The following is a 24,999-nucleotide window of genomic DNA, read 5'->3' as shown; positions in this document are numbered from 1 at the left end:
TTGCGAGCGCTGTTGCGACTGAGCAGCAGAGCAGTTTGCCTCAGCTTTTCAAAAATGACAATAAACATTTAAACAAACGTTTAAACTAACGTTAACTGTCTGTGTGATATGCTTAAGTTGTTTTATATCTATGGATTTTATTGTAGCCAAGTAAAGTGTTGATTTGAGAGGCTATAAATGGATCAAACATGTTTAACTCGCTGTCGGCTGCTTGGTCATCATAAAAACAAAACAAAAAAAACATTTGTCTTAATTAACTTTATAAAGAAATTTAAATAAACTTACCGGTAACTACTTTTCCATTGAGAACAAAACATATCTGTTTTAATGACTGCAACATAGGGCAGGCTGTAATCAAAAAAATTGTTTTATTTAAAAAAAAAAAAATTATAAACGGGTTCGGGTCGGACTCGGGCTGATCATTCTAATGAGCTGTCGGACACGGGCCGGGCTAGGGCCTGAGCGTCTCGGGCCAGGGCCGGGCTAGGGCCTAGATTTGAGGCCCGTGCAGGGCTCTAATTTATTAAGTCCAATTGCAGTAGTCTATCCTCGAGCTGATGAAGGCATGAATGGCTTTTTCAAGGTCAGCTCTGGACAAAAATGGTTTGACCTTACTCAGGAGCCTTAACTGGTAAAAGCTTGCCTTCACAACTGCACTAATCTGTTTGTCGTACGGCATATTTTTGTCAAAAATAAACACCCAGGTTACGCACATTGGCCCTTATTTATCATTCCTGCATAGAAATGGGCGTATAAGATTATGCTTACACTCCTCTCACCACCTGATTTATGAAGCTGTGCGTACCTTTGAAATCCAGGTGTATGCAATACCTGCCCTTGATAAATGCTGCGGCTCATGTAGAAGAATGTCATTTTTATTATTTTGTCAGTCTGAATTATTTTTTGGTCATTGAAGGCCTTTCATTACTGAACCCAGGCTCGCAACTGAAGGAATACATATGCCTACAAATCAAATGCTTTGGTAAAGTCACACAAATTAAACATTGAAGTCCATGTTGCACAAAAATAGACACTGAAGTTTATAATTACTATGTTGTTGTTTTTTTACAGTGGGTCATAATATATCATATCTTTTAGTTTGTCAGTGCGTTTTGTGGTGTTAGGAATTGCTTTTCTGCGCATTTCCGCACTAACTCAAAACGTGCGTACATGTACACCACCTCCTGAGCTGGCGTAGGATTTGAGCATGCCGTATGCCAACGTCCATATTGATAAATCTCAAAGTCACCGTGGTTTTGGGTGTACACTGGAAATTTGGTGTACGCACTTTTGATAAATGAGGGCCATTGGGTGCAAACTGAGGTGTTAAGAGGACCAAAACTGAGAGACCTATTGGGTGAGTCCGGGTTGAAGAGGATGTACTCAGTCTTTCCTTCATTCAGATGAAGGAAATTCTGGGAAAGCCACTGTTTGATGTCCTGAAGGCAGTTATGGAGAGGATCCAGTGCAGAACGATTGGTCAGAATCACAGGAAGGTAGATCTGAAGGTTGTCAGCATAGAAATGGAAATGAACATTGTGATTGGAGATGAGTTGACCAAGTGGCAGCATATACAATGAAAACAGAATCGGATCAAGAATGGATCCTTGAGGCACACCGGAAGACAGAGGGGCAGCTGAGGAGGAAAAGTCATTAAGCATTACTGAAAAAGTTCTGTTGGTGAGATTGAGATTGAACCAATTGAGCACCGCGCCCTGCAGACCGACAACATGTTGAAGACGGGAGATGAGAATGGCACGATCCACGGTGTCAAATGCAGCGGTCAGGTCCAGTAACACCAAAACCACAGAGCTTTTACTGTCCAGGGCTCCAAGAATGTCATTATGGACCCTCAGTAGTGCCGATTCGGTGCTATGTCTAGACCTGAAACCGGACTGAAATTTATCACCAATGACGTGCAGTTGGAGATAAGACTGAAGCTCTCCATCAACTTGGACAGAAGTGACAGTTGAGATATTGGGCGGAAGTTGGATAGTATGGAGGCATCAAGGTTGGGTTTCTTGAGCAGCGGTCTGACAAGTGTTTGAGAGCAGCGGGCACAGTGCCCAAACTAAGACAGGTGTTTATGAAGGAGACAAAGAAGGGACCTATGATGTCAATAGCCTCCTTCAAAATCTTAGCAGGAACAGCGTCTAGAGTGCAGGTGGTAGGCTTCAACTCATGGACAGCTTTTTTGAGATCCGCAAGAGAAACTGCCTCAAAGTTCTCCAGCACACATTGCACCGCTCGGGTGGACATGGCTACAGCAGGGGCTTGTGTGATGGTTTGCCTGACAGACAAAACCTTTTCCAAAAAGTATTGACGTACTGAAGTTCGAATGCATTGCATGTATTTTCAGATACATCATTCAAAGCAACAGAAGCATGGCAACAAAATCATTTTACAGTAATCTAGAAGTTTTATAAAGCTTATTACAGTGTCATTTAAAACACGGTAAGTCTATCCTTCACAGCCTCGCATTCATACCTGTCATGGCGCTGCTCTGAATAAGGTCTAGGTCCCTGTTTTCACCTCATTAATTATGGTGAAGTGAAGTCATTAGTGTCAACAGGTTGAGGCAACCGACAATTCTATTATTATGGAGAAAACGGATCCTAGACCAGCAGTTATGAGACATTTTTCTCTCTAAAAGCGACCAAAAGCTTCAGCAGCACAGACGTAACTATCGGTAAGCAGAGTATGCAGTTGCTTACGGACCCGGACCAATCAGGTGCCTGGAAGATATTGATTGACAACTGGGGCCCCCTATCGCATTTCTACTTTTAGTCTGATCGCATTTTACTTTATCGCAAATTTATTTGAATAAATAATGACAACAACATATTTTTACTGATCATTATGTGTGAAACTAACAATGATGGATTTTGTTGTCATTTGTTTCGAATTGGGACTGGGGAATCCCCGGGCCGATAAGTGAACATGTGTATTGCGTGCAAAACAGTAAAAATGTTGAACTTGAGACAGACAAAATCTATGTGGAGTCGTTGTCAAATTATAAAAGTGGCTTTTTAAAACGAAAATAGGAATTCGAGATGTTTATCCTATTTTGTCAGTCATCTCTTATATGCTGTGTCTCTATGATCCTATCCTGTCCTATTCATGGTAGCCTACATGTGGACATTGCGTCATCACGTGCTGTAGTAGGGGGCCCGCCTTGATAATCCTGCATAAGTATTATTAATAAAATAAGACTATTTTATTTATGAATGGATTTTGCTTTTTTCATGAAACTGTTGGCTGATAATAAATCACATTTAACACTGAGGTCCAACTTAATTCACCAAGATCCGCTCACTGTAAAGTTGCTGGCCTCGCCACTGCTGTAGGTATCTATGCATGTATTCAAAGGCTGCAATTACATAATTAGGGAGACATGTAGAAAAACTGAAACTGTAACTGTAAACGATTGAAGGTGAATATATCGCTGTATTATTATTGTGCATTATTAATTATTATAATAGTGGATTTGGTCCATAACAATGCGGAGATGTGATTTACTGAATGCGGCCCCTTTAAGAAAAATGACAACGCGCGCACTGAGCATGCGCAGAAGAGAGAAGTGCGAGAGCCTCTCTATAGTTTTGTTTTCTTTCTTCTCTCTCTCTCTCTCTCTCTCTGTCTTTTTGTTGTTTCCTTTGACGCTATTATGAATGTAACAGTCGAACACGGTGTGATCCCCTGTGTTGTATTAGTGTATGTTATATTAATGTTCTTGTTAATGCAATAAAAAAGAGAGAAGCGCGAGAGACGAGACGAGCGTTGAAACTTTAACCATTTGAAGCTGTGACGCTGTTAACGATCGTGAATGAAGGACAAATGTGAAATATTTTCTTCGGATGTCGTATATTTCCAGTCTGCAGGTCAGAGATGTTATATTTATAATGTAAGAATTTATGTTTGTGTTGTCTAAATGTATATTGTACGTATTGTAACGTACAGAGAATTAAATAGTCATTATTTTGATCAGCCACTATTCAGTCTCTGTACATATTGTATGACTTCTGTTATTTTGTTAGACTCCTGATTAATTAATATATTAATTGAAGAATTTATCCCTCTCACTTGTTTCATCCTTATAAAATCTTTAGTCACATAAAAATGAAATACTTTCAGAGCCGTTTTAAATTGCTACTATTATATAACCATATCAAAATGCTCTATATTTCTTAAATCAAGCACATATGGTCATTTAAATTAAGAAGAGTAATGATTACAGTATTTCAGTATAATCTCAGTAACCTTGAATTTGGCAGATCTGGTGTCCCCCACAATAGTTCACCAAATAAGACAGCGTTAGTTCAACTGTTAATGGCAATATATGATAAATTAAATTAAATAATGAGCAATATATGATGTTATTCTGGAATACATTTAAATTATAATAATCTTGTACAAGTAGGCCTACTTGTTATCCACATTTTAATGGTCAAGTGTTAGATTATTTCCTTTTGTGGCATCATTCTCAGTCCCTTAATCAATGGTTAATTTCTGTCGTCTAATGTTAGATTTCTGATTAGTTTAAATATTAATTGAATAAGTTAATCTGTGCCCTGTTTCATCCTTATTATATGCTGGGATTTACATAAAAATTATCAACCTACAGTTGTTTTATATGCTACTAAAATGTAACCATCAAAATGCTCTATATTTGAACTAAACCAAAGACACCATGTGTTTTACTGTTAAAGTAATCCAGTATAAATTCAGTAATTTATCTTTGTTTTTTCCAGATCTGGTCCTGTGGGCGTCAGTATCACACAGTGATCACAGTTCACACCTGCAGTGAAGCCCCTCCCACAACAATTCACCAATAAATACTGGGAATATTCCCATCATCCTACAAGAGAAGGACAAACTCCAGGAGTAGCAGCTGAAATCTGTGTGACTGTTAAAGATGGAGTTTATTAAAGAGGAGATTGAAGACATGAGTGATCCAGAACCATCCAGAATAAAACATGAAGATACTGAGGAACAAATAGGTTGGTGTCCATTCTTGATTCTTCATTGTTGACTGCTTTCGTATCTCTGAAATATGGATTACAAATGATAGAGAAATGCATCTAAATGATCATAACCCAGTTTTAATAGCATTAACAGGTGAATGACAGAACCAAACTTTCAAAGATACTTTATACAGACAGGTGTCTTGTTTTCTGCTTGCTGAGTGTTTTTAATTCTCAGATTTAACCTCATTGAACTGATTCTAACTGATTAATATGTTTATTTTAGACCAGATGGAAGTGACGGAGCAAAGACAGAAACTAAATGAAGTGAAGAAACACTGTGATTTCAAAACTCAAGGAACAAAAGCCAATAAGCTGCACTCCTGCTCTCTGTGTGAAAAGAGTTTCCAAAACAAAGGAGACCTTAAAAAACACGTAAGAATTCACACTGGAGAAAAACCGTATACATGTCCTCAATGTGGAAAGAGTTTCAGACAAAAAGGAAGCCTTAAGACACACATGAGAATTCACACTGGAGAGAAAGTGTATACATGCACTCATTGTGGAAAGAGTTTTTCACAAGCATCAGGTCTCAGTGTTCATCTGCACATTCACTCTGGAGAAAAACCATTTAAATGTGATCAGTGTGGTAAAGGTTTTAATTCGTCATCAAATCTTTCGCAACACCTGATCGTTCATTCAGATGAGAGGCCTCATGTGTGTTCTCTCTGTGGAAAGAATTTTTCACGACTGAATAGTTTTAAACAGCACCAGAAAACACATAATGAAGTGAAAGATCATGTGTGCTTTGACTGTGGAAAGAGCTTTGCAATATCAAGTCATCTGAAACAGCACCAAAGAATGCATACTGGAGAAAAACCTTACAAGTGCTCATCCTGTGACAAGAGTTTTGCTCGGTCTGGATACCTGAAACTACATGAGCGAGTTCATACTGGAGAGAAGCCGTACCACTGTACTCAGTGTGAAAAGAGTTTCAAAGATGCAAAAAGTTTAAAAGATCATCTGCACATTCACTCTGGAGAAAAGCCATTTAACTGTGATCAGTGTGGAACAAAGTTCATTTCATCAAAACATCTGAAAAGTCACCTGATCGTTCATTCAGATGAGAGGCCTTATGTGTGTTCTCTCTGTGGAAAGAGTTTTTCACGGCTGAAAGGTTTTAAACTGCACCAGAAAACACATGATGGAGTGAGAGATCATGTGTGCTTCAAATGTGGGAAAAGCTTTACTAGAGATGACCATCTGAAACGGCACCAAAGAACTCATATTGGAGAAAGACCTTACAAGTGCTAATGCTGTGACAAGAGGTTCGCTTTGTCTGGAACTCTGAAACTACATGAGCGACTTCATACTGGAGAAAAGCCGTACTGCTGTACTCAGTGTTAGAAGAGTTTTAATGTTTATCAAGCCTTCACACACATGAAAAAAAAATCAACATTCATGTGATCAACATTCATTTTCTTGTCAAACACATTAAAGTAAACTGAGATAAAATAAGGAGTTTTTCATAAAAGCACTATATAATCTAGATTAATTTAGTTAATGTGGTGAAAATATTGTTTAACTAGAAAGACTTAAATGGATAGTTCAGCCAAAAATGAATTCTGTCATTAATTACTCACTCTCATGTCATTCCAAACCTGTAAGACTTTCATCTTCAAAACACAAATTAAGATCTTTTTGATGAAATCTGAGAGCCTAATTTCAATCTGTTCATCAAATAAAGCAACTGTGTCTCTTCAGAAAATGTTTGACTAAACCGCTGGATTTATATGGATTATTTTTACAATCTCTTTATTAACTTTTTTGAAGCAGCAAAGTGGTGATTGCATAAGCCGGATAATAAAAGTTGTGGGGCAGTGGTGATAAGTATCTGTATAAGTAAGGAATAATTGATGACAGTCCGTTGAATTATTAGTAAATAATGCACACCTGAGTTAATAATGTAGGGGCCGTTCACATATAGAGTCTTTTGCGCGCTCAAGTTCGTTATTTCAAATTAAGTCGCGATGCACATGCGGTGCGGCACGCTAGTTTATCCAGGCGCCCCTATGCCACGGCAAGATGAAAACATCTCAACTTTTCAGAATGCCGCAAGTGCACTGCAGGTCATGTGACAAAAACCAACCGATCAGCTTCGGCCTTTTTTCGTAACAGCATCGAAAGCTCGACTGAACAGCTGATCATAGCTGTACAGGGCGGGTTTTTATTTCTCATCTCCATTAATGGATCTAGTAGTAAAGCTAATACAAGGGCTAGAAATCAATTAATCTTTTGCTGATACTTCCTCGTCCTCATGGAGAGAGCAGTTCATGGATGCATAGCAACGACAGACGCCATGGGAGCGCAAGCGCTTGTGGAAAGAAGGAGAAAGCTGCGCAGCCGCGCTTTCCACAAGTTTTTAGACGCGATATGTGAACGGCCCCTTACACCTCGGATGTGCATTATTTTCTACTAATTCAATGGACTGGAGTCAAATATTCTAGCCTGGATGCCAGCCCGAACCCCGCCCACAACATTTTTTGGTCGGGAAGTTCGGTCTGGACTCGATCCATTGAGGAGTAATTATAATCGGTTCAGAAATCGTCGGGCCAATCAAATTGCCAGGGCGGGCTTTATACGATGATGGACAGATGATCTGCAGTTACGTAATCATCACGTTATCAAAGAGCGCTTGGGTTGAACTGGTTTCCCTCAGAGATGACTGCAGCTGGAGAATTGAGATGTATAGATTCCGCTATCGCGTCAGTTGTAAAAGAAATCAACAGCGCATTAATTTTAAAAGACGAACAGAGAACTGCAATCAAGGCATTTGTCGATCAGAAAGATGTGTTTGCCGTCCTTCCTACGGGATTCGGCAAAAGTTTAATTTATCAGCTGGCTCCGATGGTCGCTAAGAAGGGACGCAATGAAAACACTGTGGTCGTTGTGGTTTCTCCTTTGGTTGCACTCATGGAGGACCAAGTAAAAGAAGCAACACTCATTATTTCACTACTTCTTCCAGCGTGTGTGTAGTTGAGTTCTGTTCACAACTATGCATAGCTCAACATACGTCACTTACTGCGTTGCTCTGATTGGTTATAGGCCTATCCAATTGAGTGCAGAGTTTTTTTTTTTTTCTGGTTCGGTTAAGACACGCCTCATAATCAAAGGCCTATGGAGCAGTATCAGACTCATATTCTGACTAGAATATGAGTATGACGAAGTCAGGCTACAAATATTCTGCTTATTTGATGAAATTTGTCAGGTTGTTTCAGAATAAAGGGTTAGTTCCCCCAAAAATGTGTGTTCGGCAGAAGCATCTATACTATTAGCGAAGCTGTAGGTTTATCTGCTTCAAGAACAGTGCAGATATTACCTCGCTAGTGAGAAATGTCATGCAGCTTTTAAGTTGCTATACTATTACTGATAATATCTATCTATCTATCTATCTATCTATCTATCTATCTATCTATCTATCTATCTATCAATTAGGAATAGGTTGTTCTGCTTCATATTTTTAGCACATTTTTACCTCACTGCTACTCACTGTTACTCACCGTCACTCTTTGAGTCTGCTTGTTCCCTGACAGAAGACCAGACCAAACAGACAACAACCATGAGTGATATTTTATTCGACCCAGTTTTTCCATGACACAAGATGGCCGCCAGATTGAAGACTACCCACTTGGTGCCATGAAATGACACCATGAAGATGGTCTTCTTAGAGCCCTGCACGGGCCTCAAATCTAGGCCCTAGCCCGGCCCTGCCCCGAGACGCTCAGGCCCTAGCCCGGCCCGTGTCCGACAGCTCATCAGAATGATCAGCCCGAGTCCGACCCGAGCCCGTAAAAAAGAAAAAGAAAAAAAAAGAAAGATAAACAGCCTGACCTATGTTGCAGTCAGTAAACCAGATATATTTTGTTTTCAATGGCAAAGTATTTACCGGTAAGTTTATTTTCATTTCTTTATAAAGTTAATTAAGAAAAAACAACAAAAAAAATTATGACGACCAAGCAGCCGACAGCGAGTTAAACATGTTTGATCCATTGATTGATTTATAGCCTCTCAAATCAACACTTTACTTGGCTACAATAAAATCCATAGATATAAAACAACTTAAGCATATCACACAGACAGTTAACGTTAGTTTAAACGTTTATTGTCATTTTTGAAAAGCTGAGGCAAACTGCTCTGCTGCTCAGTCGCAACAGCGCTCGCAAACTAAATGAATTTATAATATAGGCTACAATACAGAGAATGCAATCTAAACAAATCAAATAAATTACATTAAAACAAACATGCAGGTTATCTTACCTCAAAAATCAAGTCTTCACTACAGAACATGGCCATTTCCAATAGTTTCCAACAGACTCATGAAAATAAAGTCCAATCAAACAAAAAACAACCTCCTCCTAACATGGCTAAGAACAGTTTTTAGAGCATCGTGAAGAAAAGGCACAGCATCCACAGTGGAAGGTTTTAATCCAGTCGTACTTTTTCCAGCTGCGCTGAAGTCACGCTCGCTACCATAGCGGGACACTAGAACGAGCCGGTCGCGCGAATCTCAGATCGCGCTGCCGGGAAACCTGTGTGTGTGTGTGTGTGCGTGAGCGTGAGCATGAGCAGACTGTCATGTGTCAGTCATATGTCAGTGTGATAGGTTATAAAACGTCTTTCTATGTTTGCTTTTCAATCGTCATCTTCTCATGTTTTATTTTAATTAATGTCTAAAATAGGCTATAAAAAAGATAAGCCTAAAACAGGCCCGAGGCCCGGCCCGCGTGTGAACTATGACGTGAAAATTGGCCCGAAGCCCGGCCCTAGGAGCATAAATAAGTCGGGGCCCGTCGGGCTCGGGCTGAAATGCAGGCCTCTAGGTCTTCTGGAGTGGATTGTACAACCATATGTTTCGTAAGGTACCAGCAAGTGTTACCACATGAAGTCTGGCACGATATAAGATAATAAGCATTGGCTAAGTGGTTCATCCCTCATTGTTAGCTAGGTTGAAGATGCCAGCTCCACTCAGTTGCTGTGACCCCAGTCCACTCCAGCCTTTCTGGCACTGGTGGCTTTTTCCATCGAGCCACCACCACGAAACTCTTCCCAAGTCTTTCGCCATCACTCTTCAAGCAAGTCCCAGAATCCAATCCAATTCACGAGTCCGTTCCGGTGAGAGAAATTCCTGAGCATAGGAAGCCGAGCCCTGCTGTTAGATGTGACTGCAGTGACATTAATGCAGAGCATGAGTCTGTACATAAAATAACTTTTTTAATTTGTAATTCTTCTACCTTCTGTAATGCTATTACAATTGCTAACATCTCTACTGTATACACTGATAGATGATCTAAAGTCCTTCTTTTACCAGAAACATGTAATGTAGGAATACTAAAACCAAAACCTGCTTTCCCTGTATTAGGATCCTTGCATCCATCTGTATATATTTGAACATATGTTTGATATAGTTTTTGTATTCTATCTTCCACCAGTACTGCAATATTTCCAAATCCCTTTTGACCCTGCATTTTTACCAGGAAATATAAATTTACTGACACTGGAGGAAACAACCAAGGTGGTGTCACTGATAATGGCACTGTCGGGATATATCCTCCTTGATTTAATGTCATGCCTTCAGCTATTTCCTCACATCTCCATGCAAAGCATCCCCGTTTAGCTCTTTCACTCTCCCAACATGGGAGAAGTTGTAGGATGTCGATCCCCAGAATGCCCTTGTAAATTTATCCAATAGTGCATCATTAACTGCTTACGTCTAATGTGCAACGGCATTTTCCCCATCTCAACCTGAAGAGCAGCCACAGGAGTTGTTTTCACAGCCCCACAGCATAGTCTTAGAGCTTGAGCTTGCACCACATCCAACTTCTTTAATGGTGTTTTTGCTGCCGATCCATAAACAATGCTCCCGTAATCTAATACTCATCTTATCAATGCTATATACACATTTTTACTAGCAGCCCTACTTGCCCCCCATTCTGACCCTGTTATGCATCTCATCACATTTAGTATCTTTTTACACTTGGTATTTATCCTTCTAATATGTTCATTCCATGTTAACTTATCATCAAACCACATACCCAAAAACCTAAAAACTTTTACTTGCTCTATCTTGTCCATACATTTTTACCTGAGCCTCAACCCCTCTCTTTCTAGTGAAAAATACTGTCTTGGTCTTCCCAATTGCAAACTTAAATCCCCATGCAATTGACCATCTCTCCACTACATTAATTGCCTCTTGTATTTTACCTTTAATATGATTAATGTTCCTTCCTCTTTTCCATAAGGCTCCATCATCCGCAAACAGTCACAACAATCACAGAAACAGACAGGATATAAATAGACAGGTACAAACAATGTGAGTGGGAACAGCTGTGTGCAATGATCAGTGATGAGTTCAGACAAAGGATTATGGGAAATGCAGTTCACGATGAGGTGGTGACGTATGGGGAAGAGAGCTCTAGTGGACACCCAGGGAACACCAACCAGACACTGTGACAATTATGTCCACAAATGAGTAGAATCTACTTATATATTATTAATAATGCAATCAAACTTAAATAGTTTAATTAAATTGTAATTAAATTCTTTATTAGATATAAAATCTATGCTAACAATGTAACTTTAGAAAAAAAATGTATAGGCTAATTATTAAAATAAATAAAAAACTCTGGAAATAATTTTAAACGTTAAAAGAACTTAAAAGAACTCTTATAGTCCCCTTGTGGTGCAAATTAAACTTTTTATGTAGTTTATATGTAGTTTATATGGTGTTTTTAAAATGCTTTAAGACAAATCATGTACAAATTCATGAGCCAACACCATTGCTTTGAAGGGGAAAATCTGGAATCCCTTGTCTCTTTATCTATATTCTTTTGATGATTTGATGAGTGATTTACATGGTTTACAATCAAGTTATTAATGAATGATCAATATTATATTGTGATTATCGAAAATATTCTTTCATGTATTCTTTAAACGTCTGTATGAAATATCTGAGAGGTGCAGTAACAGTGCTTGCTCATTTAGCTCGGCTTTTATTATGAGATGTATAAACGAATTATGGACTCGTTTTCGTCTGCCTGATGAAATTACAAACTATCTTCAGTAAAACTTTTCTTCAATTGACTGCACTCTTGACTCCGGGTCTTCATTCATCATATGGTTCTGGGACTTTAACTGTATTATCCCCTTACAGTAATCTATAAGTTTTATAAAGCTTATTACAGTGGATGCCATTTAAAACATGTTAAGTCTATCCTTCACAGCCTCACTTTCATACCTGTCATGGCGCTGCTCTGAGTAAGGTCTAGGTCCCTGTTTTCACCTCATTAATTATGGTGAAGTCATTAGTGTCAACAGGCTGAGGCAACCGCTAATGCTATTATTATGGAGAAAACTGATCCTAGACCAGCAGTTATGAACAGTTTTTCTCTCAGAAAACAATCAAAAGCTACAGCAGGCAGTGGTTTGAGTGAGAACTCTTGTCCAGCCTTACACACACACACACACACACACACACACACACACACACACACACACACACACACACACACACACACACACACACACACACCTATGATTATTTACGTGATTATGTGTTTTGTTCTTATTCTGTTTACTGACTATTTTATTTTCTTTAGTTTTAATGAAACTATTTCATAATACTATAATAGTGCATTTGGTCCATAACAGTGCGGAGATGTGATTTACTGAATGCAGCCCCTTTAAGAAATATGACACCGCGCGCACTGAGCATGCGCAGAAGAGAGAAGTGCGAAAGCCTCTCTATAGTTTTGTTTTCTTTCTTCTCTCCCTCTCTCGCTAGCTTTTTGTTGTTTCTTTTGACGCTATTATGAATGTAACAGTCGAACACGTTGTGATCCCCTGTAAGTGTATGTTATGTTAATGTTCTTGTTAATGCAAAAAAAAAAAGAGAGAAGCGCGAGAGACGAGAGAGCGCTGAAAATTTAACCATTTGAAGCTGAAAGTGATTCTGTTAACGATCATGAATGAAGAGCAAATGTGGAATATTTTCTTCGGATGCCGTATATTTCCAGTCTGCAGGTCAGAGATGTTATATTTATAATGTAAGAATTGATGTTTGTCTTGCCTAAATGTACATTGTTCGTAGCGTAACGTGCAGAGACTTAAATCAGTTTGATTAGCATATGTATATAGGCATATTGTGTATGATTTATATTATCTTTGTAAGATTCCTGTTTAATTGATATATTAATTAAATAATTTAACATGTGACTTGTTTCATCCTTATAAAATCTGGAGTCACATAAAAATGAATAACCTCCATATAGAGCCGTTTTAAATGCTACTATATTATATAACCATAACAAAATTATCTATATTTCTTAAATCAAGCACATATGGTAATTTAATTTAAGAAGTGTAATTATTAAACTATTTCAGTATAATTTGAATAACCTTGAATTTGGCAGATCTGGTGTCCCTGAACAATTCACCAAGAAAGCTTTAGTTCAACCAATAATTGCAATATAGGATAAATTTAATTAAATAATGAGCAATATATGATGAATTATTCTGGAAAAAAAACCCACTTACATTTTCATAATCTTGTATAGTACTTGTTATCCACATTTTGATGGTCAAGTGTTAGATTATTTCCTTTTGTGCCATCATTCTCAGACCCTTAATCGATGGTTGATTTCTGTCGTCTTGTGTCATATTTCTGAAGAGTTTAGATATTAATTGAATAATAGAACCTGTGCCCTGTTTCATCCTTATTATATGCTGGGATTTACATTAAAAATATCAACCTATAGTTGTTTAATATGCTAATAATATGTAACCATCAAAATGCTCTATATTTTAAGTAAATCAAAGGCACCATATGTGTTTACTGTTAAAGTAATCCAGTTTCGTGGATTATCGTGTTTGTTTGTTTTTTTCTTGTAATTTTTTTTAATGCTTTAGATGTACAGTCCTTTGGTCTACGTTGTAGTTGAAAGGGCTATATAAATAAACGAGACTTGACTTGAGACTTATCTTTGATTTTTCCAGATCTGGTCCTGTGGGCGTCAGTATCACACAGTGATCACAGTTCACACCTGCAGTGAAGCCCCTCCCACAACAATTCACCAATAAATACTGGGAATATTCCCATCATCCTACAAGAGAAGGACAAACTCCAGGAGTAGCAGCTGAAATCTGTGACTGTTAAAGATGGAGTTTATTAAAGTGGAGATTGAAGACATGAGTGATCCAGAAACATCCAGAATAAAACATGAAGATACTGAGGAACAAATAGGTCGGTGTCCATATTTGATTCTTCATTGTTGACTGCTTTCGTATCTCTGAAATATGGATGACAAATGATAGAGAAATGCATCTAAATGATCATAAGCCACTTTTAATCGCATTTACAAGTGAATGACAGAACTAAACTTTGCACATTAAAGATACTTTATAGGTGTCTTGTTTTCTGCTTGCTAAGTGTTTTTAATTCTCACATTTAACCTCATTGAACTGATTCTAACTGATTAATATGTTTATTTTAGACCAGATGGAAGTGAAGGAGCAAAGACAGAAACTAAATGATGTAAAGAAACACTGCGACTTCAAAACTCAAGGAACAAAAGCCAACAAGCTGCACTCCTGCTCTCAGTGTGGAAAGAGTTTCAAGAATAAAGGATACCTTAAGATACACATGAGAATTCACACTGGAGAGAAACCGTATACATGCACTCAGTGTGGAAAGTTTTACTCAATCATCAACTCTCAATCTTCATCTGCTCTGTCACTCTGTAGAAAAACCATTTAACTGTGATCAGTGTGGTAAAGGTTTTAATTTGTCATCAAATCTAAAAAAACACCTGAAAGTTCATTCAGATGAGAAGCCTTATGCGTGTTCTCTCTGTGGAAAGAGTTTTTCATGGCTGAATAGTTTTAAACTGCACCAGAAAACACACGATGAAGTGAGAGATCATGTGTGTTGTGACTGCTGGAAAAGCTTTGCTACATCTGGTGAACTGAAGCGGCACCAAAGAATTCATACTGGAGAAAAACCTTACAAGTGCTCATATTGTGACAAGAGTTTCACTCAGTTGGGAACACTGAATTTACATGAGCGTCTTCATACTGGAGAAAAACCTTACAAGTGCTCATACTGTGACAAGAATTTTGCTCAGTCTGGAAACCTGAAACTACACGAGCGAGTTCATACTGGAGAAAAGCCGTACTGCTGTACTACATGTGAAAAGAGTTTTAAACGTTTATCAAGCCTTCACGCTCATATGAAAAAAATGTTTCAAGTGATCAACATTCGTTTTCATGTCAAATACATTAAAGTAAACTGAGATAAAATATTGAGTTTTTCATAAGAGCACATAATTCATAATTTGGTGAAAAGCTTGGTTAACTAGAAAGACTTAAAGGGTTAGTTCAGCCAAAAATGAAAATTCTGACCCTCATTTACTGACCCTCATGTCGTTCCAAACCTGTAAGACTTTCGGTCATCTTCAAAACACAAATAAACATCTTTTTTTGATGAAATCTGAAGCCGCCTTTCCACTGCACACGACAAACGACAGCCGTTGGACCGGAAGTCATTCATTTCCAATGGAGAGTCGTACGGGAGCTGCGGGGAGTTCCGATCATATGCGTATGCGGAAAATTCGTATCCGATTTGAGCTTTGGATCCGTTGAAATATCTGAACTTCTGCGGCTAGACCGCATGCGACCGGCCGACCGGATGTGATGTATTCTAATCAAAACTATGAGCGTGAGGCTAGAATTACCGGTAACACTTTAGAATACGGTTCCTTTGTTAATGAATAACTACACAGGAACAAATGAGTAACACAATATTAACAATCTAGTAACTACTATTAACTAACAAGAAATTCTGATTAACAAATTAGTAAGTAATAGCACACAGATGAAAGTGGTAGTTCACTATTAACTAATCAATAACTATTTTTTTAATGCTTCCCAAGAACTACTGTAAGAATCATGGTAACTAACTAATGACTCAAGTGTTACTACATACTTCTAAAGGAATGACTAATTATTTGGATCTGTATTCTAAAGTGAAGATCATGGTAACTAACTAGTAATTACTCAAGTGTTACTACATATTTCTAAAGGAATTACTAATTCTTTTAAGCTTTTGAGGTTTTTGGTGAAGTTTAAGATAGTAATTCCCATAGAAGTATGTAAACACTTGAGTCATTACTAGGTAGTTACCATGATCTTCACTTTAGAATACGGATCCAAATAATTAGTAATTCCTTTAGAACTATGTAGTAACACTTGAGTCATTACTATTTAGTTACCATGATTCTTACATGAAAAGCCAATCCTAAAGTGTAGAATCTTCTAATCCTTCACAAGATATTTGCACACACGTATATGAGCTAGGAGACATAAATAAAAACATATTTTTTTGCGAGGTAGGTTAAATAATAAAATCACTGTATATGGTATTTGGATGGCTGATAACTCAATATGTTCCAGCCGTCACCGTGACTGGCCAATTTTCTGGCATTCCTCTGGACTGGCATTGAATCACTACAGGACAAGTAAGGTCCTGACAACTGCATTTAAAAAGCCATTTCTTTAAAATTATTCAGTTGATAAATAGTTCTCTAGGAGAGAGCATATAGGCTAATTATTTCCCAAATCATAAGTCTGCTATGCTATTACATATTGATAAACCTTGTGTATTTGTTTACAGTTATTAATGTTAATGTAGTGCTAGTCGTTTGTCCTGCATTAGTTATTGATTAGTTTTGCATGAATTATTAATCTTTTTCAGTAGTTCTCTGGGAAGCATTAAAAAAATAGTAGTTATCAATTAGTCAATAGTGAACTACCACTTTCATCTGTGCGCTATTACTTACTAATTCGTTAATCAGAATTTCTTGTTAATTAATAGTAGTTACTAGATTGTTAATATTGTGTTACTCATTTGTTCCTGTGTAGTTATTCATTAACGAAGGAACCGTATTCTAAAGTGTTACCGAATTACCAATATTTCAACTCTTTGATGTTATTCTGTAAATGCTATTTCTGTAAAATGTCGGTTATTAATAATTATGGCAGAAAAAAAATATTTTATAATTATTAAATCAATATTTATATTGATTAGCTCTGTAAAATCTATTGTTTTTATTGTAGATGTATTGAGGGTCATTTGTTTTGTGTGGATATATTCATGCATGCATTACATTCATCATTCATTTTACCATTGTGAATAGCCGAGGGTAACGGTTGCTTCACGACCAATTTCAAAGTTCCGTGCGACTGACACTAGGGGGCGAAATGCGACAATCGTATGCGAATGTCGTGTGCAGTGGAAAGGTGGCATGAGAGCCTAATTTCAATCTGTTCATCAAATAAAGCAACTGTGTCTCTTCAGAAAATGTTTGACTAAACCGCTGGATTCATATGGATTATTTTTTTAAATTTCTTTATGAACTTTTTTGAAGCAGCAAAGTGGTGATTGCAGCTGTTAATGGAGGGACAGAAAGCACTCAGATGTCATTTGTAGTGTTACAAATTTATTAAATGTTTAATTTAGGTTCCAGTACAATAGTATATAAACTTAGAAAGTCAAGTAGACTGAATTTAGCATTTGAGGTATAAATGAGCAAGAGATTCTGCCAGTCCTGGTCTCTCTATTGTAAGTTAAATGAATCAGATTACTGAGACTCTTTGGCTCAATCCCAATTCACCCCTTGGCCCTACCCCCTTGTTTTCGAGTGTACCCCTTTGCCCTTAAAACAGAGTTACAAGGGCCAAGGGGTTGAAATATTCCCCTATGAAATGGAACAACCCTTCATGAACCCGATACGTCATAAGTCGTCGGCGATGGCTCTGCCGTTACGAAGTTTTTACTGGATTTCTCCATGACAACGACTGACAATCAGCACAGCTGCTCTTAACTTTGAGGAAACATGATGCTTATACCGTTCCTTCCTCGAAATGTATGTCTTTTCTGTTTCGGAAAGGTAATTTATTATACAATTTCTTAATTTAAATGACTATATCATTAAGAGTAAATAAAGTGCACGGTGGTGTCATCTGACGCTAAATTTAAATGTTTAACCGTTTGTGAAGCCATCTCGCCGGTGATTCGCGATGTATTCTGCGAACTTTCTCGTAGCCCTCCGTTTGGAGTGTGCCTCTGAAAAATCTCAGTTTCGAGGGCTATGTAGCCCTACCCCTTAGCCCTACACCTCGATCTAAACAAGAATCTGGACACCTTGCCCACATAACTATAACTATAACTATTCAAACTGAGCTAGGGGCTCCCAGAGCCATTAAAGACAAAGGCTCAATCCCAATTCACCCCTTGCCCCTACCCCTTGGCCCTACCCCTCCGTTTTGCGCATTCACGTCAAGGGGTAGGGCCAAGGGGTGAATTGGGATTGAGCCTTTGTCTTTAATGGCTCTGGGAGCCCCTAGCTCAGTTTGAATAGTTATGCTGATTGGATTAGGATTGGTATCACTCTCAGTCAAGGGCAGGTTTCTAAACCTGTATACTTCATTTACATGCTTTGTTCAATAGTGTCTCATCACAATGTAAATCCCCGCCCCTAAATGTATTGCAAGGGAACGTCCCCTTAGTCAGACTTGACGAATGACTGCAGCTACCAACAGCTTGTGTTCTCAATAAAGCCAGGGACGCTCAGGCGGGTCTGGACTCCTGGCTGAGAACCAGGACGGTGCCGAGGGAAGAGACCAGGAAAGCTCAGGCAGGTCTGGAGTCCTGGCTGAGAGCCAGGGTGGTGCAGGCTGGGCAGACGGCCTGGGCGGAGCAGGCTTGGCAGGCGCCCAGGGCGGAGCAGACCGGCTATAGGGTGGCCAGGGCTGACCAGACTGTCCATTGGGTGGCCACGGCGGAGACGACCCTTTGGGCGCCCATGGTGGAGACGACCAGGGTGGAGCAGGCTGTGCAGGCAACCGGGACTGGGCAGACCCTTCGGGCGGCCATGGCGGAGACAACCCTTTGGGCAGCCATGGCGCAGGAATAGACACCGGCGCAGGAACAGAACCCGGCTCAGAAACAGGAACAGAACCCGGCTCAGAAACAGGAACAGACACCGGCTCAGAAACAGGAACAGACACCGAACCCGGCTCAGAAACAGGAACAGAACCCGGCTCAGAAACAGGAACAGACACCGGCTCAGAAACAGGAACAGACACCGGAATGACCATCTTGTCCAGGGACACTGGGTCGGCGGCGGCCATCCTGTCCGGAGACACTGGCGTGGCTGACCTTGTGCGAACAGTCTCTGGCTCGGCAGATGTGACGTGAACAGTCTCTTGTGCGGGAGGCACGACGTGAGCAGATTCGGGCTTGACTGGTAGCATGGGCGGCGCCAGGAGGGTGAGACGGTTGGGGATGGCCTCCAGGCCCTGTGGGATCGCAGACGCCTTCCTCCTCCTCCATTTACGAGACCTCCGGGACGAAAGCGGACTGCTCAGGGACGGCCTCCGGGACGACAGCGAGCTGCTCGGGGATGGCCTCCGGGAGGACAGCGGGCTGCTCAGGTACATCCTCCGGGCCTTGAGGGACAGTGGAAGCCTGCTTCCTCCTCTTCCTCCGTTTATGATGGCGAGGCGGTGGCATCAAGCCTCCCGCCTCTGGGGGCGCTGCAGGTTCTCCGAGGTCCACTGGGGGCACTGCAGCTTCTTCGGGACCCCCTAGGGATGCTGTAGGCCTTTCGGAACTCCCTGAGAGCACTGCAGCCTGCCTAACTGGAGGACTCCTTCGTCGATCCAGAAAGGCAACGAACCTCCAGAACGTCAAGCGCTCCAGCCCTGCCATTGTCCAAACATCAACGGGCTCCTCAAGGGTGTAGTTAAATAGGTCCTTAAGGGCCATCTCACCCAGCCCCAGCCCCTCTGCAGCGGAGCTGAACTCCAGGGCAAAGTCTCTCAAATTCGTCCCCTTCTGACGAAGGGAACTCAAGGCGGTGAAGTTTACAATGTGTTCATAACGCGGGCAGGAAATAGGAGAGGCTGGTGGCTGGCGTGAATCCTTCCGCTGAATCCTAATTGTGGCTGGTTCGTTCTGTCACGGAATGGTCAAAAGTGAAGCGAGGATTCATGTGCAGGAAACTCAGGATATTTATTAAACAAAACAAAACTACAAAACAAAACTCCCCGTGGGGGAAAACTAGACAGGCATATGGCATCAGACAAGAAAACACTATGGAACATAGACAATGAACCAGCACAGGACTGCAAACACAGAGAGATTAAATAGGAAGCAAACAAAAGAAAGTAACGAACAAGGCAGGTGGGGCAAATTAATCAGTAATCAGGTAACAAGATGTGAGGGGCCAGACAATTGACAAGAGAGCACATGGCACAAGGAATACAAGACAAGCCATGTGCTCACAACAAACCAGACTTAACACAAACACATGACAAACCGGGAATGTCAGGGCTCTGTCACCAAACCAGATATAAACCAAACAGAGGTGACAGAAACCCTGACAGATTATGCCTAGTTTATTAAGTAATTTAATTTTTGTCAATTGCACTGTGTTGACAAAGATTGAGTTCTCGGCGGGGAAAAGCATATGAGATCATGTAGGCAACTGTCTGAATATTATTACATTGAAATAAACATAAGCAAACACTGAGCACTTGCAAGTTGTATTTCCCCACTGCATGGTCAGCATTTATCTAACAGGGCCAGTGCCTATAGTATGGAGTACCTGAATTATCACTTTGTAAGAATTGTAGTTAATTATGCAGCCTCTGAAATATTACTTTATTACAATAATTAAATAATTATGTTATTTAATATATTATATATATATTATTGGATATAATATATATATTGGAGAATCACTCCAAATCCGCGAGAGAAGTGGCCTTCCTGCCCACATTTGAAACAGTGCGAACAGCTCTCACCTGTTTTCTCATCCCTGCATTTCTTGCAACCTTTCACTCTCTGCTCTTTTTCAGGAGGACGGGGGTTTTCCTTCTATTACCGCCGGAAACATTTGCTTAATTTCTTTGCAAAGTTCTTCCAACATCTGCTGCTCGTTTATGCTGTCAGGCTTAGTCTCGTTCCCTTTCACTGTTTTGATCGCTGCTGTTGAGTTGGACCTCCTTAGGTTTAGCGGGGCTCTGGGCAGGTGTGGCTTTTAACTGAGAGTCTGATTGGAGCTCCTGCACTTTGGGAGTTTAACCAGCAGATCTTTTCTGTTTCTCTTGTCTCTCACTTTCAACCTTTGCCACTTCATCCACTTTCTGTATAAGTTCTTCATCTGTTATGCTCACATCGCTGAGGTAGGGTAAGATTTGGAACTTCACTGAATAACTCAACAGCCCGGATTTGCCAGTGATTACGGTCCCACATCTTTGCCAATACTGGTCCAGATAGTCATGTAGATAACTGGACCACATTTGCTGCCACATGTGTGGGCCACATTTGGTTTACACCCAAATTAGCTATTATAGATTGTGCCACATCTTTGCCAATACTGGTCCAGATACTCATGTAGATAACTGGACCACATTTGCTGCAACATGTGTGGGCCACATTTGGTTTACACCCAGATTAGCTATTATAGATTGTGCCACATTTTTGCCAAAGGTGGCCCACATTTGTTTTCTGATATTTAAGCCATATTCATTATTTATCATATGGGCCATTTTAGACTCACATTCAGATTACACATAGCCGTGAGCGCCACATATTTGCCTAAAAAGGCCTGCGTGTGATTTAAAATATTTGAGCCATATTTACCATGTTACACTTTGTCCATAAGAAGGCCTACAATGATGCATCATTGCCATCATTACCTACCTTATGCTATCTGGTCTATTCAGTTGAGTCACATTGTTCACAGGCAGCCAATGAAGACCATTGGCTAGCATTATGCAAATTTGTTACATTTATTAAGTATCAGAAAGTGAGACTGGAATTGCTGACGACTCGTTACGGCAGTTCAAAATCGATTCTTTCTTTTGGGTGGCAATACCTTTATTTGTTGTGCGCGTAAATCTTTAAAACTTAACAACAGCTAAATAACACACTGCCTGAAAGGTAATATTCTAAAAAGCATAACAGGGTCTCTTTAAGAACAGGCCCGGTTCTATGGGGATGCTAAATGGTGCTAAGCTGCCTGTGCATATGCTTCCGTCATTGTGTGCGAGAGAGATCTCAGGACTGGTGGGAGCATATTGTGTTTAAATATTGGTTTTAAGGAGGAGCAGTGGGTCCGAAATTTTAGGATGAGCAAGCCAACCTTTGATATGTTGTGTCAACGTTTGTCCACATCCCTCTCCTATGACAGCACAACGTTTCGTCGGGCCATCCGTACCTTTGCAGATGCGCGTCGGGGGTTCTCTCGTCATTAAACCGCGGAGACGTCCCTAATGCCTCAGAAAATCAGATCTGCCTGTTTACAAGACAGTCGCATTGGTACATATCTGATTTATATCTGATTTATTTCCACATATGAATGAGGCCTGAAACCGATCTCGAAATATCCGAATGCATGCATGTTTTTCCTGTTTACACGGTCATAGAACACATCCGATATGTCACATATGAGCAACAAATCGGAATGGGTCACATTTCACTGACAGTCTAGGCCTAACTGTACTTTTCAGCACTTTTCATGTTAACACAAACAATGATAAAAGTGAGGAATCAAGTCTGTAAATCTTAAGACAATGAGTCTGACAATGATATGCGTGTGTGTGTGTGTTTGGAGGGGGGATGGGGGGCATTGGGTAAGTTGTGTCAAAAGGGAGGCCCCTGTCATAGACTTTGAAAACCCCTGGTCTAGACGACTCCATTCTTGAGGTTATAGTGTTTGTCCTTTCAGGAGCTTGACATCTTTGATTTTATGGAATAGAGCTCCAATTTTTATGAATCTATCTATCAGTAATCTATCCCCTTACTGCTGTTTTCATTAAAACTGATGGCTGATAATAAATCACATTTAACATTGAGGTCCAATTAATTCACCAAGATTTTTTAAGTCACTTTTAAGTTTCTGGCCTCGCCACTGCTGTAGATATCTATGCATTCAAAAGAAGACCCTATAATTAGGCTGCAATTACATAATAAGGGAGACATGTAGAAAAACTGTAACTAACTATAATCGAGTAAAGGTGAATATATTGTTGATCCATATATTATATGTACTATCATTGTGCATTATTATTATTGTTATAGTAGTGGATTTGGATAACAGTGCAGAGATGTGATGGGCTGAATGCGGCCCCTTTAAGAAATATGACACCGCGCGCACTGAGCATGCGCAGAAAGTTTTGTTTTCTTTCCCCTCTCTCTCTCCCTCTGCCTCTCTCTCTCTCTCTCTCTCTCTCTCTCTCTCTCTCTCTCTCTCTCTCTGTTGTTTCCTTTGCCGCTATTTTGAATGTAACAGTCGAACAAGTTGTGATCCCCTGTAGCCTAAGTGTACGGTATATTAATATTCTTGTTGCAACAAAAAGGATAGAAGCGCGAGAGACGAGACAATCGCTGAAACTTTAACCACTTGAAGCTGAAAGTGACGCTGTTAACGATCGTGAATGAAGAGCAAATGTGAAATATGCCGTATATATCCAGTCTGCAGGTCAGATATGTTATGTTTATCATGTAAGAATTGATGTTTGTGTTGTCTAAATGTATATTGTACGATTTGTAACGTACAAATAATTAAATAGTCATTAGTTTGATCAGCCACTATTCAGTCTGTATATTGTGTATATGATTTCTGTTGTCTTTGTTAGATTCCTGTTTAATAGGCTTTATGCGGAGCGTCACGTGACCCAAGCCGGAAAACAGATCACATCGCTTCCGATTCAGGTCTTTTGTATGTGGTTCATGAAATGTTTTGCGATTTTACTCAAGATAACTTAAAAGGAGCAAGCAAAAATGAGCATAACCAATGTCCCTCGCATGTGGAGATTGATATTTAAAAGTTTTTTTCATTTTTCTTCTTCACACGAACGTTTAGATATTTAAACAGCATAAAACACCAATAACAAAGTGAACTTAGTAGGTTAGCTTATTACCTTAAAAATCCATAGATATCGTAGTTAGTTCTTACGGCCGTTAACACTTTCTCTTCTTCTTCTTTCAGTTTAATGGCGGATCGCAAACCAGTATTTATAGGTGCATACCGCCACCTACTGTACAGGAGTGTGTAATATCAGGGCTTTACATACTTCAGGTCTTAATAAAAAAATAAAATAAAAAAAAACAACTTACATATATAAAATGCTAATAATAATAATAATAATTATTAAACACACACACACACTTACACATATACACCCATATACTTACATACACATACATGTATACATACATACTCACACAAATATGCAAAAGAAACTAACTCAACTATATCTAACCTATATAATATTATCTAATCCTGTATTTCTTAGAAAACGAAAGAGAGCCTCCCAGCACTCCCTCATCTTCTCATTCCTTCCTAAAATCCCTTCCAAATTCCATCCACGTTCTAATCCGTACATTTTCCCACGTAAAATGATCCTCTCAGCACTATACTTATTACACCACAAAATAACATGCTCAACATTTTCTGGTACATTACAACTGTCACATTTATCAGAAATGCATTTTGCCATTAAAAACAAAGTTGACTTTAATCCAGTATGTCCAAGTCTTAGTCTTGCAAGAGCCACTTCCTCTTTTCTACACTTTCCTTTATATGTTTTCACTGTGATTGATTTTTGTATATTATAATAGTGTCTTCCTTTGTTAACTGAGTCCCACTTCTTCTGCCACAAATCCCTCACTACCTTATTAATTAATGATTTGGCCTCACCTTTTCCAAATGGAACTTTCATAATTTCATTCTTGTTTAAATTCAACGCTCTCTTAGCAATCTCATCTGCCTTCTCATTTCCCTCTACACCAGCATGAGCAGGAACCCAACAAAACTGTACATCAGTTCCAACTCTTTGTATTCTTAATAATGTTGTAAATATTTCCAACAATAAATCATCTCTAGAGGTTTCTTTTGAGTTTAAGCTACTA

General features: G+C 39.5%; 1 protein-coding gene across 2 annotated transcripts; it reads left to right on the top strand.

The window, feature by feature from the left end:
- Window positions 1–3,790: 3,790 nt before the first annotated feature.
- On the top strand, window positions 3,791–14,804 carry LOC130101138 (gastrula zinc finger protein XlCGF8.2DB-like). 2 transcript variants are annotated; one of them, XM_056266723.1, is made up of 3 exons: window positions 3,791–3,881; window positions 4,752–5,000; window positions 5,251–6,668. In XM_056266723.1, exons 2-3 carry the CDS (start codon window positions 4,916–4,918, stop codon window positions 6,276–6,278), a joined length of 1,113 nt encoding a protein of 370 aa, XP_056122698.1. In that variant the 5' UTR covers window positions 3,791–3,881; window positions 4,752–4,915; the 3' UTR covers window positions 6,279–6,668. The 2 variants fall into 2 exon arrangements, with proteins under 2 accessions (XP_056122698.1, XP_056122699.1); XM_056266724.1 differs by lacking the exon at window positions 5,251–6,668 and adding an exon at window positions 14,513–14,804 and having other exon boundaries at window positions 3,796–3,881.
- Window positions 14,805–24,999: the final 10,195 nt, after the last annotated feature.

Source organism: Rhinichthys klamathensis, unplaced genomic scaffold (assembly GCF_029890125.1).
Source record: "Rhinichthys klamathensis goyatoka isolate OS25496 unplaced genomic scaffold, OSU_Roscu_1.1 h1tg000253l_1, whole genome shotgun sequence".
Lineage (NCBI taxonomy): Eukaryota > Metazoa > Chordata > Actinopteri > Cypriniformes > Leuciscidae > Rhinichthys > Rhinichthys klamathensis.
This window is presented reverse-complemented; position numbering and strand designations above follow the sequence as displayed.

What these genes read in the sequence shown, in the direction of transcription:
- LOC130101138 (XM_056266723.1), top strand. Translation starts at nt 4,916, where the DNA reads ATGGAGTTTATTAAAGAGGAGATTGAAGACATGAGTGATCCAGAACCA. An exon ending in AGATACTGAGGAACAAATAG is followed by an intron (nt 5,001 to 5,250) that starts GTTGGTGTCCAT and finishes TGTTTATTTTAG; the next exon opens with ACCAGATGGAAGTGACGGAG.